The sequence below is a fragment of the Haemaphysalis longicornis genome, unplaced genomic scaffold, assembly GCF_048455015.1.
Source record: "Haemaphysalis longicornis isolate Haplotype H1 unplaced genomic scaffold, Haemaphysalis longicornis Haplotype H1 scaffold_1, whole genome shotgun sequence".
Classification (NCBI taxonomy): domain Eukaryota; kingdom Metazoa; phylum Arthropoda; class Arachnida; order Ixodida; family Ixodidae; genus Haemaphysalis; species Haemaphysalis longicornis.
Genome location: NW_027526203.1, coordinates 19,937,990 through 19,954,227, shown reverse-complemented (window position 1 = coordinate 19,954,227; position 16,238 = coordinate 19,937,990). Strand labels below are relative to the sequence as shown.

The 16,238-nt window shown below is 48.3% G+C and overlaps 1 protein-coding gene across 1 annotated transcript in view; it reads left to right on the top strand.

The window, feature by feature from the left end:
- Positions 1-258: 258 nt before the first annotated feature.
- Positions 259-16,238, top strand: part of LOC144175412 (nose resistant to fluoxetine protein 6-like) — a 155,653-nt gene continuing 139,673 nt past the window's right edge. The window contains exon 1 of the mRNA XM_077704493.1: positions 259-1,823. Coding sequence (XP_077560619.1) covers positions 1,616-1,823 — 208 coding nt within the window. The 5' untranslated portion in view covers positions 259-1,615. The remainder of the gene's footprint in view (positions 1,824-16,238) is intronic.

Below are 16,238 nucleotides of genomic sequence, written 5' to 3'. Positions count from 1 at the left end.
CTTCCCTTTTGGCGGCGTTGTCTTTCCGGCAAGGACGAGAGAAAACACGCGTGAGGGGAAGCCGCACGCGGGCCGCGTGACGCAGTGCGACGCCAGGCGGTGGGGAGGGCAAAATGAATGCCGGCCGATAGTGAGGCGTCGTAGCGCGAGGGAGGGAGAGCTTATCCTCTCTAGCTGCCCTTCTCCTCGCCGAGCCCATTTCAATACGCCCGCTTCCCCCGCTATTATTCGACGCGACAAAACGCCTCCGCTATTTGACGCGTGCGTCCGCGCTTCGCTACGTTTTCTTGTACCCATCAGCCGTTCTCTTGTCTCGCCTCTCTTATCTCTGAGCTCTCTCCCACTTTTTCTTCTCCTTCTCCCCTTATACCCCTCCCTTGTCAGCCCGGACTTAGTAGGATCGTAGGATGGCATCTTTTCTGTTTATTTGCGCACGTGAGTCGTGTGGAGCTCGGGAGGGCGGGCGGTTCTCGTGTAGACACTTTGCTGTGGGTGGCGCCTAGTTCTCTCCCCCCCCCCCCTTCCCACAGTACGCAAAAACGGCAACGAAAGAAAGCAGCGAAGGGATATTCCCTACTTTTTTCCTCTCCCGCGTTCTTCTCTCCCTGGGCAACAAAAGGTCCTGCTTCGCGAAGTTTAAAAAAACGCGGGGTCGCTGCTTGTGCGGTGCGAACACCCTCCGCGCGGGTCTCGTGCAGCCCGCAGTGACTGGCACAGCCTTCCGGGCGTCAAGCGGCGGTGGACAACGGCCCATGTGGAAGGTGTCCAAGAAAGCTTGCCAGCAGCTCTCCACATTTGTTGGCGCTGCCAAGGACGGAGGCACCAGCAGGCGAGTGGACTGACCGGCAAAACTTGGTAGGTGAACGTACGTACTACGGCGACGACCCGAACGTCGACCGCTGAGAGCGATCTCTTCCCGCCGTCATCGTCATAATAACAGATCGACGCTGCAACCCGCGTGACGTCGCGCTTGCTTGGCACGCTGACAATCGGCGGCTCGTTCGGCGAACCGGGAAAGGAGCCGTTGACGACGACAGTCTGGTGCGCGGCTTCACCTCGCAGGAGTCGGGAGAGAGAAGAGCACATCGCGATTCCTCCGTGCTTTGACCACGCACCTTGTATGTCCAGCGTCGCCGGCCGGTGACCTGCCTCGAGTCATTGCTCGGTCACGCGACCCGACAGGACCTTCCACAAGGACGTCTTGCGCCTATATAGCAGCGCAGAAAATAGTTGACGAGAACTTTCTTCCCTAGTCAGTGGCCTGCACGCGATCACCGAGCAGAAACAACGGCGTCCGCCAGACAGTCACCCAAGACGGCAAAAGGCACATCGCCAATCATACGACGCTTCGGCAAATCCTAAATCGCGGGCCTTTAGTATCCGTATTCTACTGCATGCAGAAATCTTCAGGACATCCCGCCTCAACTTCGTCATTAACAGCGAACCGCGCGCAGGCTCGCCGGTATTCAAAGACGTGGGCTTCCCCACTCGCGCCTGACCACCTCTGCGAGGCTACTCGGAGATCCAACCAGCAGACAGCGCTTGCTTTTCGAGGCGTTTTCCCGGGCCACAGAAGTTCCGCATACCCTGCCGCGGGCGCTACAGGACGAGCACCATGAACATGGCGCAGCAGCGTGCGGCAACCCTTCTCTTCACGCTACCTCTGGTGCTGACCGCCGCCCCCGGCTCCAACAACCACGTGCTGCTGGACCGGCTGCAGGAGGTGTTGGACTCCCCCACGAGCCACATCGGACTCCGGTGCCGCAACGACACGCTCTTCTACATGGACCGCCTCAGAGGAGGCGCGCCATGGGCGCTCAAAAGTAAGTCTTCGGCTTCTCCGTATAGCGCGCACATTCAATGCCGCCCAGTTGCAGCTAACAAGTGCACGCGGAGTGTAGGTCAGCCCCGCTGGCCCACACTCCGCGCCGCTACATTGCGGCTGTAAGACGAGATGAGGCCGCCGGGCTATTCGAGATGCGCCTGTACGACGCAAGCGTGCGTGTCACCGAATAAGGGCCCATCGGGTGTTCAGTACAGGCCTCCAGCTGCTCTTACTGGAGTTCCTTGTCGGCCGACTTCTTGCGAGTGCTTGGAACGCGGTCTAACGAGAGCTCTCCAACGTTAACATCCACATAAACTGCACGCCGTTGTGTAAAACAACTAAAACTTCGTAGGCGCAGTTACCGCGATGCAATGTGAGCGGATGAACACACACGCGCATGCACACACACACACACACATATATCTATATATATATATATATATATATATATATATATATATATATATATATATATATATATATATATATATATATATATATCCAGGGTGTCCCAGCTATCATGCACCACGATTTAAAAAAAGAACAATGACGTTACTCGAAGAAAACCTAGTGCATAATGTTTGCAATACTGTGGAGAAGCGGACTGTATTTTTTTCGTTAATGATACTTCACTAATTAATTGTAATTAATTGTCTAACTCTAGAATTACTGTCCTAATCACTGAAGTGTCAATGGGGCACTTGTAGGTACCCACGAGGGGCATCTAACGGCGGTATTTTCAGCGACGAATTAATTGCGTGCTCATTTATTCTGACTAATAAAGAAAACCCGCGAAATATGAGAAATACCACGTGACGGCGCTTCCGCGCGCATTGTAAAGCAGCGTCTCCAAATAAGCAGATTGAAAGCAACTGCTTCGCCTGTCACACGCCCGAAGAGACAGCGCATCACCTTGATAATGACATGCATGGAAGGAGCAGCAACAGCAAGATTCGCGGGGCGCGTGTGAAGATAAGGCACAAACTCGGTCGCGATTTATTCTTTCTTTCTTTTGTTTATTTCGTTCTGGCTAACTCAGAGGAAGCCTGTTTGAGGGCATTGCGTTACGATGAGCGCGTAGCGCCGTCACGTGGTATTTTTCATATTTCGCGGGTTTTCTTTATCAGTCACAATAAATGTGTACGCAATTAGTTCGTCCCTGAAAATACCGCAGTTAGATGCCCCTCGTGGGTCCCTACAAGTGCCTCATTGACACTTTAGTGATTAGGACAGTGCTTCTCGAGTTAGATAATTAATTACAGTTAATTATTTAAGTCTCATTAACGAAAAAAATGCTGCCCGCTTCTCCACAGTACTGCGAACATTATGCACCAGGTTTTCTTACAGTTGCGCCATTACTCTTTTTTTACATCTTGGTGCATGATAGCTGGGACACCCTGTATATATATATATATATATATATGTATATATGCCAAACCGGTATATACTTCCAAGCGTTAATGGAGCAGCGATCTGCGTATGCAAGGGCTGGTCCGCCATTTTTGGCAGGCGCCTCCGGCAAAATAAACATAAGGGCGCCCCTCAGGATTCTGCTTGGGTAGCCGCTATGCTGTCTAGCGCTGGACGTTTTTATTTTTTCTCGTTCGCCAGCTCATGGTGGGATTGTACGGGCTCACAAAAAAGGTTTTCTGTGAAAAGGGGAAAGACTTTGAGGCTGTTCATTCTGGGAGCACTTGCTTGCCAGTGAGGGAATAACAAAAATGAAAAAAAAAAGTAAGAAATAGGGGGGCTTCAACCACTGTAGATGAGTCACGGTGATGTGCACCTGCTACCGTGACATTGATGTGAAAGGTACGGGTGACGGGTTGGTGTGGGAGGAACTACAGGACCAGGATATTTTGTTCTGGAGTCTCCGAAAGCCAAACTTTCTTGGGGGCGTGCCTTACTGCCATTTTTTTTTCGCCGTGGCGGCCGCTAGGAAGACCGGTACTGGAAAAAGGTCCATTCTTGCAGGTCACAGTATATTAATGCAGCCGAATATTTTTCAAGAGATCGGCGACGTGAACGCGGCCTTTCAGTCCGCTAAGTTGAGCATCAGTCTTGGTCAGTTGGCCTATACTTGCTTTGGATTGGTAAATACATGTGAGGTTGTGAGTGTCCTTTAAAGATTAAATGCAGATAACGCTGCAAGACTATTTTAACGTGTTCCTTTATTATTTTTGAAATGACAACAATCTACCCCAGAGTTTTCTAACTGTCCTGCGTAGAAAATATACCCCGAAGGTAATATGGACGAATAACCACCAACACTATAAGCGCTGCTGCGAGGAGCACGTCGCGGCTTTTCTTGATTTTTCCACTCATCATTTCTTCGTCCTTAAATTTATCACAAACGCTGTCAGCAATTTCCTCTAAGTATTTTCTTTTCCTGTTGCCCTCGGCGGTCGTCAGTGCGGAATAACCCCGACTCAATGTTCATCACGTAACATTACGTGGTTTCAACAGACCGCGCTACCAAATCATTTTTGATAGCCCTGAATGATGACCAGTGCTTTGGTTATAGTGACCCTGGAGAATTTCTAAAAGCTTCGCGAGAAGGCATTACAGAGTGAAATTCCCAGACACCCATTTTGAGCGCAATGTTCGGCACTCTAAATGTTTGGTTTCCGTTGAGCGGCGCTTTCGCTTACATATATATTGCACACCGACGCGCATGCCATTCCCTGATATTGGTCTCTAATGTGTTGCCAAAAAAAAAAAACTTCCTCATTGTATAGACCTTCGCCGTTGGTACGCGTAGAGCGCGGAGACCGCCTGTATTTTCGCTGTTCTTTAGTACCGCATTGCGCGCGTAGTCGTTCTCCTGTCGATGTCATTATCGTTTTGTTATATTTTGTGTTCGTTAAGGCTCCTGTTTTTCTTCTTTGTTACCGGCGCCAACACCACAGAATTGTTGCGACGCCTCGCAACTAGGTAGATCTATATAACGGGTTGGCGGAGGGTCCGAAACGAGTATGAACTGAACGCGTCGAACCCTTAATGCTACGGTGCTTGGTGACCGCGCGGCCCGATGCGACACGGCACAGAGAAGCCTGCGAGGAGCGCTCAGGTGTCCAAAGTGTCTTGCGTTTGCTGATGAGAGTCGCCATTAGACGAAACACCCCCATGCACTGCCGCAATAGGCATTTGAGCGGATCTTTCCGTCCTTCTGAGACATCCACCTGGGACGCGTTTGTAGCGCCCAGCTTAATTAAATGCATGCTATGCCATGGAATCATCTCGGATGACAAACGTATAACAATCAGTCTGCTTATACCTTTCTCCAAAAAGGCTGGTGAAAGCCATTTTACGCAGGCATATTTCTCCCGCGGAACCTAGAGAACAAGCAAACACACCGACTTTTTTTTTTTTTTTTCCATTCAGGTCAACTTTGTTGTCCCCTAGCTGTATCACACTCCAATGCGTACTTTACGCTCAAGATTCACGTTGGGCTCTCGGTTTCCAATTTATTAGCGGATGAGGTATGGCCTGAGCTAAACGGTTTTCGTGCAAAAAAAAAAAAACAAAAAAAAAAACTACCGGGGTCAGAACGCTACCAGCGCCGAGCTGAAGTACCGCTCGGAAAAGCTGTGTGCGCCTCCGTTATTCGATTGCGTTAAGGAAGAAGTTGCCAGCTCTTTGTTGCGATTTCAACGCCTTAGAGATGTCGCTCAGAACCTTTCATTGCGACTCAGAGAGCCTGTCATCGCGACGTTTTTGTGCCATCAATACACGCGTACTACAGGCTTTTACGGAGCAGCCCCCGTAAACACCATGAGGAATGCGCCGTGTGCTAATACTTCCTTAGTACCGCCGTCAGCACGCAGCAAATGTTCACGGTTGGCTAATTAGCCGAAGTGGCTTCTCCCAATATCACTGGTTGGAAGAACGACCGGTGAATGTTGGTTTAACATTTATGCGGCAAATTCCGCGAACAGTTCTCGAGCCCTGCGCTACACAGGCGTTCGTTTGCGCAACAATGAATGCGTTAGCGCGCCTCGCGCAACGTCGCACTTGAGCGACGCTGGCTGCAGCAGCCCGCGCAAATTTCCCATCGGCCGGCTCGTCGAAGGCTCAAGCTCCCAGCGTCGACGCACGCAGGAAGAAAAGAAGGCACGTCGCCGCCGCCACTGACGACGTCGCGGCCTTGAAAAATAGCGAAAACCGAACAATGGCGAAAACAGCGCGTGGAAAGAGGGAGCGAGCCGAACAAGGAAACATCTTTCCGTCCTTGACTTACATTAGGAAGTTATAGCATAGCGGCTAGCGGAGGCTCGGAGGTTACGGGGACCCGCCTGCGCATGCGCGAGCGGGGAGGGCGAGGAGATCGTCCCCCAGCGTAACGAATGCGCGAGCCCGGCGAGGGCCGGCCCGCGGAACTAATCCGCTCTACCTGAACGAATTCAGAAATGCACAGTCGAGTCCCGCTATCCGCCGCCGTAGCGTTAGCCGACGCTACCCGCTGAACTGAACCCTCTAATAGAGAGTTTTGGCATAGCAGGTAACATCCCCTGGGCAGGAGCGCGCTGTGAGCGCTGACCAGCCGTCTTGTGCCGGCCGATGCCGGGCATTATGCGCCTCTGCCCGCTGCACCAGCACCACGTTTTTCCCGTCGGCTGAGGCCAAGAGGGTTATAGAAGAACGGAGAAACGGTCCCGGTACGGTACCTGATACCCCTGCGCATGCGCACAACCAGTTTTTTCGCCTCGGCGCAAGCACAGTGGCGCTGGTCGCTTACCGGTTACCTGGCCGGGACCAGTTCTCCACTCCGATAGGCGCCTGGAGGGTTCCAACAATGCCGTTGCACTCCACACTTCACTGCACACCGAGTATTATTTAACAGGAGAGACGTGAAACTCGGCTTCAGCGTTGGGTCGTCGAATAGCGGAAAACCTGTTCTGCCGATAGTAAGACTCGTGTTCAGAATGGACGTTGAAAACATCTGCACGAAATGTATCTGACGATTCATCGTTCAAAAAAAAACTCCCGGCGGGAGTGTGGGCGTGTACGCCGAAACCTGTTTGACAGATGAAAAGGAAGGGCGCAGTGTGCAAGATATGTGATGGGTTCTTCTTCTCATCGAAGCTGCCCCAAAAGCGCCACTCTTGATGACCACTGTTGAGCATTTCTCGCGCTTTAGAAGCCTGTGAATGTATCTGTAACGAAGGCGACACGTGAACCGGGACGTGTGAGCTAGATTGCGTCGTGGTTGGGGGCTCTTTCCACCGCGCACCCTCTGCTACTCGCTTACTGCGTGGGGGAGACAAAATTCAAGTTCGTTAGCGCCGACCGCGTTAATCGTCATCAAGACGCTTCACCCTATAGGCCCCGTGCATGTTCTCTCTTTTTTTTACGAGGGTGTATTTTTGGGAACCAAATTCTTCACCCCCTCCTTTGCTCGAGCTTTCGAAGCACTGCACTTGAGCCGACGTTGTATTAGGAGCATTAAACATGAAATTAACTCTTTATTACCTTCACGCGGCTTACTTGTTCAAACGACTTGTCACTCAGTTACACGCGCGACTTAGCTAATCGTAAATGTTAAAGCAATAGAAGCCGCGATTTGAAATGCAATCGAGCAGCAGGAAGACTATATGTACACGCTTCACGTTCATCCCTGAAGATGACTATAGCCACGCAAAATGTCCCTTGTTCACTGTGCAGTAGTATGCGGTCGATCACTGGTTTTCGCCGGTGAGCGACCGTATCGAAGCATTCGAGCGATCGAACCATTTGAAAGGTGCTCCATCGAAGCTTTCAAATGCTTCGATGGAGCATCACGATCACGTCAGTGTCCGCTGCGGAACTACGCAGCACGTGGGTGTCTTGGATAAAGGCTAACCGCGCCGCCTGAGGAGATTCCTGCATCAATCTTCCCGCCAATGAAATCGGCACATTTTTAGCTTAACACATTTTTAGTTTAGTTGCGGGCTCCATTCTTATGAGTATTTTTTTAACCAGATATTAAGACCCCCACCATGCTTGCTTCATTTAATGTGTTTGATTTTTTTTTTGCTCGTTTCACACCTTGACATAGCATGATTTTGAGCAGCTTCAGACTCTGCACCTGGAGGGCGTCAAGAAGCAGCAGCTACAAAAAAATTCCCCGCATTTCCCCGAGGGGAAGAATGTGAAAGTGCGAATGCACGAGTTCAATTTGCGCGGTTCGGTAATGTTCGCGAAAGAGAGATCACACACACACACACAACTACAAAGAAAGAAAGATGCATTTATTCACAGACACCTATTTGTGTTGTCGTTGTACTTGATTGCTAGAGCGGATCTCAGCTTTGAAATTTCGTGTCAGTACTCCTTTAAGCGGGTGCATTAGCCCTTCTCACGCCCGATTCTTGGCCAATCCCCCACGTGGGTATGTGCCATGTCAGCGGCCAGGCAGCGCGCGCCCATCTCCCCCCGTTGCCAAGGAAGACGAGGAGATTCCTGGCCAATCCCCCACGTGGGTGTGCTATGCGGACATCGCCGCTGGACGCAGGTTCAGGGTCGCTTAAGAAGTGCATCGCACTTAATAACTGCCGCGCACGTCGCGAGAGATCGCTGATCGGCAGAGAAAAAGGATGGTCTACTTCAACGGTATCAATCTTCACCTGGTTTCATACACGTTTGCACTGCTCAGGCCCGCTCGGAGATTGGACTGGTGTCCTCCACGAAACTGCGCGTGGAAGCTGCCTTTCGTATCACTTCAGTCGGGGCGAGTTCGTTGCACTGGCTTAGGCTTATTGACCTCGTGTGGATGCCCGATACGCGACTGTGATGGCACAGAATGAGCGACTGTACGCGTATCCGGCAAGGAAAAAAAAAGTGCAACAGGTGCTTCTATGGCAGGGGAAAAAAACAACAATGGTAGTCGTATCGCGGCTTATTGGCCTGTTGTCGAGGCTGTTCCGAGGCCGACAGAATGCCGCGCTAAGGTGCCGCGGTGTCAACCACCTCGGCAACGATTTTGGCCGCCAGCTCCAGCGTTTCATAGGAGTTAAAAAAAAAATCATCTACCGTAATTTTAACTACCGGAATCGAGTTCCTTCCTCTCAAATATTCTAAGCCCACACCTAGTATTCGAGGCTACAAACATTATTGTCTACCTGCAACGTTTAACGTACTCCAGATGCTTTTCGAAAGACTGTGAAAAGCTTTGCGAAAGGTGGACAAAATTGTGAACGAGTGTAAAGACAAGCGGAGGGCCGACGCACTGACCGTATAGGAGTATCATACATACCTTGCCATGAAATGCTTTGACTGCCCTAGTAGCGAAATTTGACCAACGCCGCCATGTTACCTTGCCGTTCTTGTTTTCTTTTCATTTTATAGGCCACTATAACACCAGTAATTTCATTAGTGGTATCATACATACATACATACATACATACATACATACATACATACATACATACATACATACATACATACATACATACATACATACATACATACATACATACATACATACATACATAAATACATGCATACATACATACATACATATATACACGCATAGACATACGTATACTTACGTTAAGCTATCAGTGTCTATAACACTCCTGAAAGCATTGGAAAATCAGTTTTGGTTTTGTGCTTTCAAGTAGAAACTGTTGAGATTAGAAGGAATTATGTAGAAAAATTAGCGTCCCTGCCGGGACCTCAAATCAAAACCGTCGAATAATTTACGTGTAGAAATGTGTGGGCATTGAAGCCCAGCGCGCATCAGCTTCCACTTGCACTCCACATACGGTGCTCCGACAGTTTGTATTATCAGTGGGAGCGTGGGGTTACAATTTTGCGTTGCGCGTATAATGTCTCGCATTCTCCTTCGAGCGCCCGAGCATTGTAACCGGCTCAAGTAATTTTAGCTGTAACCTCGCTGATCGCAGTAATGTTGTAAGCTGTGAAATTGTATCATTGAATAATTTTTATGGGATTTACTCGTTAACAAGTCAAGCGTTTCAGTGTTAGCGATACGGTAAATGGTCCAATACAACACAATAGTGCGAGAGAAAATTAGAAGGCCATATTATTGCTAGTGGTTTTAGAAAAAAAATCAAAGGTTCGTACAGTTACCATGCATGGTGCGAGTTTCAATATATATATATATATATATATATATATATATATATATATATATATATATATATATATATATATATATATATATATATATATATATATATATATATATATATATATATATATATATATATATATATATATATATATATATATATATATATATATACCCGAACACCACCCCGAAACACCCCGAACACCACCATCGTCCAAGCATCCAATGACAACACGCCAGCAACGACGGAGGGATGTGGTGACGGGGAAGAGGAAGAAGACGTGTGTGGAACGCTGCGGGGATACATAGCTGTTCGGCGGTTAACATCTGCACCTGCCATCCGCCTGTCATCAACTCAAGCATCGGGAGGGGTCCACCGTGCGCCCACGAGGGCCGCGTGTGCTTCAACCGCGAGAGCCTGGAACACGGTGCACCACGGGGGACCTCCATGCGTGATCGGGACGCCACCCACGAACCCATGCCGCGACTAGCCCATACTGACGCTGCCACGCCTTAACCGTGTTGAAGGTGGGACGGGACTCGTGAAACTGTAAGCCGTGCGCTTTGTTTGAACTTTTGCTGTAGTCTTTACCGGATTGCCAAACTTTGGTTCTCTCTCTCTCTCTCTCTCTCTCTCTCTCTCTCTCTATATATATATATATATATATATATATATATATATATATATATATATATATATATATATATATATATAAGACAGAAATAAGGGTTGGCAGACAAGAAAACCTCGGAAAACAAAGCGGAGGATATGGTGGGTCATTGAAACAGATAAAGAATTTGGAAAGAAAGAAAGTGAAGAAAAAATCCCGCCAGGTGGGATCCGAACCCACGACCTTCAGAATACCGGTCTGGTGCGATAACCACTACGCTACCGGCGGGGCTATTTTTCTCCTTCACTTTCTGGGGTATTTATGTCAATGTAATTTTTCCCTGTGCTTGGGGGTGGTAGCGTAGTGGTTATCGCACCAGACCGGTATTCTGGAGGTCGTGGGTTCGGATCCCACCTGGCGGGCATTTTTTCTCCGCTTTCTTTCTTTCTTTCCAAATTCTTTATCTGTTTCAATGACCTACCGTATCCTTCCCTTTGTTTTCCGAGGTTTTCTTGACTGCCAACCCTTATTTCTGTCTTATTTTCAACGAGCCCCTCATTTCCTATTCTGATTCGCTATATATATATATATATATATATATATATATATATATATATATATATATATATATATATATATATATATATATATATATATATGTATGTATATGTATGTATGTATGTATGTATCATTATGTATCAGGGTGTCGAACCGGAACCGAAACGAACCGAACCGGAAACCAGAACCGAAGCGGTATTTTTGCAGGAACTGAACCGGAATCCGAACCATTATTTTTGGCCCGGCTGAACCCGAACCGGAACTGAACCGAAAAAAGAAATAACGGTTTCCGTTTCCCGAGAAAACGGTTCGACCATCCAGTTATTGATAACGGGTGGTAAGTGTCATTAGAGGCTTCTTTCTTTCACGCGGAATCAACTTCGCAATCTCTCGCTCACTGTTACCCTTTCAATAAATCAAAACGCTCCGAACGCGGTCATCATGGTCACAACATGGTGACAATTTGATTATTTGATTGATTGTGAGGTTTGTTAATCCGCCGACGCAACGCAGGCGATGAGGCGCACCGCATTGGAGGGCTCAGGATTAATTTTGACCACCTGTGGAACTTTAGTGCGCAGCGAAATCTCGAACACATGGATGTTTTCCCTTTACGCCTCCACCAGAAAAGCGGCCGCTGCGGCCGGAAATCGAACCCGCGTCCTTCGGGTCAGCAGCACAACGCTATAGCCTCCACATGGTAAAACGGCTGCACACCAGTAAGCAATTAAGGCCCCTAGTTGCAATGGTATGTTGCTGATGGTCGAGCAAGCATGGCGCAAGGCTAGGAAGAAGAAATGTCAAACTCTTGGCAGCCTCCGTAATGTTTGAAGCACCGAATTCGCCCTTCCAGCGGTCGCCGGTGCGCCTGTCACCACGCCCCCACAAGGGACATTTAGAGGCTCAATAAAACGTTTGTCGCTCTCTCTCTCTCCCTCATTGGGACAGTGCAAGTGCAATCAGTCCACGAGATCACGAGATTGTTGCACTGTGTACCAGCCAAGGTTCAAGCCCTAGATTTGCCTATGCCTTGCAGCAGCTAAAGAGTGTTTAAATTTTGGCGTTTAGGTACATGCATAATCACAAGAATTTAAACAGCGCCACAAACGGGACGCAGGAAGGAAGGGATGCACATATGTTTGTTATTGGTTCGAGACACCGGCTTTATACAAGCGAGGCGGACCTCACGAAATCAGAAAGGGGGGAAAATAGGGCGAAGGGACCGGAGAAATAAGATTCTTAAACGTACTACACGGGGATAAGAGGAGATTGATTGATTTTGAGGTTTAACGCACCGACGATACACATTTGATGAGGCGCGCCGCAGTGGAGGGCTCCGGATGAATTTCGACCACCTGGGGATGTTTACGTGCGCTGAAATCTCGAACACACGGGCGTTTTCGCGTTTCGCCTCCATCAAAAAAGCGGCCGCCGCGGCTGGGAATCGAAACCGCGTTTGTGGGCTCAGCAGCACGACGTCTTAGCCACTGAGCCACCGCGGCGGGTGAGGTAAGCGAAGATACGTGCCCATTCGAAATTCTAGAGATTGTGTTCTTTCGAATAGACAGGTGTACCTAGCGTTCGGAACTAGACGTTTGGTTTCGCTGATTTCCACTAGCGTCTTTGGTAGTCTCTTCACAGCTAAAGCTGCTCTTCAGAGGAGAATAAAACGCCATTTTGTGTGTGCGGGTGTGTGTTTCCGCGCTTTACGTTGAAGTTTTCTTTGTTGATTGTTTTGCAATGGGGATGCAGGCAGCATTCGTTCTTGATTGTCACAGTAAGCGCAATAACGACGGGGCCGCAGCCCGTGGTCGGTGATATTTTTCCGCCGCCTCTTCTTGCATGCTTGGCCAAGGATCCTAAATGGACCATAAAAAGGAAGCCCTACCTTGCCTTCTTTGAAATATCTGCCTTTGGGGACTCCTTAAAGACGTTGTTTTCATAAGAAGTGGTGAGAAACACCGAAGAAACTTTAAATTTTCTGCCAACCAGCATCAGCAGTGACGTAACAAGGAAGTAATTCAAGCAAAATGGGCAATGTCTTAAGTCATTATTAGCATCTAAGCAGCAGAATAAAACGAAGCAAGGGGCACCGATAAATAACACACCCATGTCTCTTGGCGGTGGCTTTGTGTAGTCTCTAGGACGACAGTAGGGGTGGTGAAAAAGAGGCTGGTACATTTTGTGTTACACCTGGCCTAGATTTTCAAATTTAGGCCAGGTGCTCGCTAAGCACAGAGGCCCTCGCTAAGCATATAGCGAATCAGAAATGGGAAATGAGGGGCTCGGTGAAATAAGACAGAAAATAAGGGTTGGCAGTCATGAAAACCTCGGAAAGCAAAGGGGAGGTTGTGGTGGGTCATAGAAAGAGATGAAGAATTTTTTGAGTCAGAAAGAAAGTGGTGAAAAAATGCCCGCCGGGTGGGATCCGAACCCACGACCTCCGAACCCACGACCTCCCGGAGGGAATTTTTCCACCACTTTTTCCACCATCTCAGATAAGCGCCCTGTCAAAAGGTGTGAAATTTTGCCCGGAAACTGGTGGCTTCGGCGAATTTAAACTTTTTAAGGGCTTGGATAGTTTCGTCAGGAATACGCGACTATGGGAGGACTACCACGACCGTCCTGCAGCCGACAGAGCCCGACGCATATTACCTAGCCCTAAGCACTGGGCTCCTCCGACGGAGCGTGATATTTGTATCGACATGTGTATTAAAGCCGTTCACCGCAAGGTATGGGCAGCATACCAGAAGAAAAACTCTTTCCGCCCTCACATTACTAACCAGGAAAAGAAAACCACCGAGAAATTTGCAAGTTCCCCCGAAATACTTATCAAACCTGCCGATAAAGGAGGCGCCATCGTGAGCCCCAACAAAGTGATCCCCAACAACCAGGCTCATAGACAACTATCGGACTAGACCTACAATGTGATCACACTAATTGTTATATGCTAATCGTCGAATATAAAGAGACTGAGATCGTTTAGGATAAAGCAATTTGTTACCACCGGTCGCTTTCTTATCCCTGTAAGCCCGGAAGCCGGTAGAATATACCTTCTCCCTAAGATTCATGAGGATAACAACACAGGTCACGCCATTGTTTCTTGAATTTGTACTGTCACCGAGAACCTCTCTCGCTATGTTAACTCTTAATTCGCGATATTACCCTCAGCCTTACATCCTTCGTTAAGGATACAAATGATTTCCTCTCAGATATCATGAAAATTGAAATTCTTAACTGCCTATTTGTTACCCCGGATGTGGTGTCAGTTACACTAACATTTCGCATGCAGATGGAATCACCGCTGTATCATCTGCGTATGAGCAGTCGGCGTGTGACAAACCTATAGATTCTCTCATCCTTGAAACTTTCCTTCATCTTATACTTGAACTTAACAATTTTGAGTTTAACGGTGTCAATTACGTGTAATTCAGTGGAACATCAGTGGAAACTAGAATCGTGCCCAACTACGCCAATATTTTTATTGGACGCCTGGAGTCAAACTTCCTTGAAACCCAAAATTTGAAGCGGCTGTACTACAGAAGGTATACGGACGATATATTCATGATATTCCAGCATGGCGAAGCGGATCATTTAACATTTATTGAGGCTAAATGTGCATCCTAGTCTAGTGCATCCTAGTATCTCCCTCTCCCAACCTTACTCTATGTGCAGCATACATTTTCTGGATGTCAAGGTCACGATTTCGCAGGGCAGGCTTCAGACTAATCGCTATAGGAAACCGCCAGATAGGCTCCACTATTTGCACTTCCACGGCAGCTATGTCAGGCACTGCATGACCGCAATACCGTATAGCCAAGCTCACCCTTTTAGGCGAATCTGCCCTAGCCAAGCTGATTTCGATTCCAATTGCCGTGAACTTAAACGGCGCTCTTTAATCAAAAGTACCGTAATTGACCTCGCGATTGTGCCAGCTAACCAATTAAACCGCACCGAAATTCTCCGTAAGAAAGCTCCGAACCCAAATCCGCAAATAAACCTCGTTTTGACCCATTCAGCCTCAGCTCCCGAAGTTGCATCCGTACTCGGAAAACAAAACAATATCCTTATTCAAAGTGAGCGCCTAAAAAGAATATTTCCCGAGGCGCCACACGTTGTTTACAGACAGAGCAAGAATATGGGCGATTCTCTTACTAAATCAAGCATCCGCCGACCGCAAACTACTGATTGCATGCGCTGTAGCAAACCACGGTGTAACGTATGCCTGCAAATGTCCACAACACAGCGCGCCGCCAACACGGCTTCAAACTGTTATGTTAATGTAAAAGGAACTTTAACTGTGACTCCGCAAAAGTGCATACCTGCTGGAATGCACCCTCTGCGGCAAACAATACATCGGCCAGACTGAAACACCCTTCCATTTGAGGTATAATAATCACCGCTATCATGCAATAACCTGTCCCTCTTTGCCTCTTTTAAGGCATGTGAACACTCCTTGCCATTCTTTTTAACAGCTGAAGGCCACAATTCTCGAAGCTAGTTTTAAAACTCATCACGATCATGAGGTTCAAAAGTCTATACCTTATCTATAAGTTTATATCAGCGTCGTTCGTCATCAGTGAAAGTTATGGCAAACTAACGTGTCTTTCCTTTAAATGAAACTTCGGCCCTCTCCACCTCTTCCCCATCTCTCCCTCTTACCCGCCGCGGTGGCTCAGTGGCTAAGGCGTTGCGCTGCTGAGCACGAGGTCGCGGGTTCGATTCCCGGCCGCGGCGGCCGCTTTTCTGATGGAGGCGAAAAGCAAAAACGCCCGTGTGTGCGAGATTTCGGCGCACGATAAAGATCCCCAGGTGGTCAAAATTAATCCGGAGCCCTCCACTACGGCGCGCCTCATCGCCTGCGTTGCGTCGGCGCGTTAAACCCCACAATCAATCAATCAATCAATCTCTCCCTCTTATTCATACGCCGGAATTCTGGATCTGTCAGGATAGTGTTATGCCCGTTTATTTCATTCCCCCGATAATCTCCCATCTATTGGCGAGAACCAGTAGCCAATTTTAGTTGCGTGCTAGAACCGCGTTTCTCAGCACAGTGGCTTCACAGTCCAAATCCACCAGTCAGTCTAGATGTTATGTTCTCGACAGGAGGCGGCTGGGCCATTGTTAGCTTTGATATTCTGTCTTGTAATCTATTTGAGCACGCCAAATT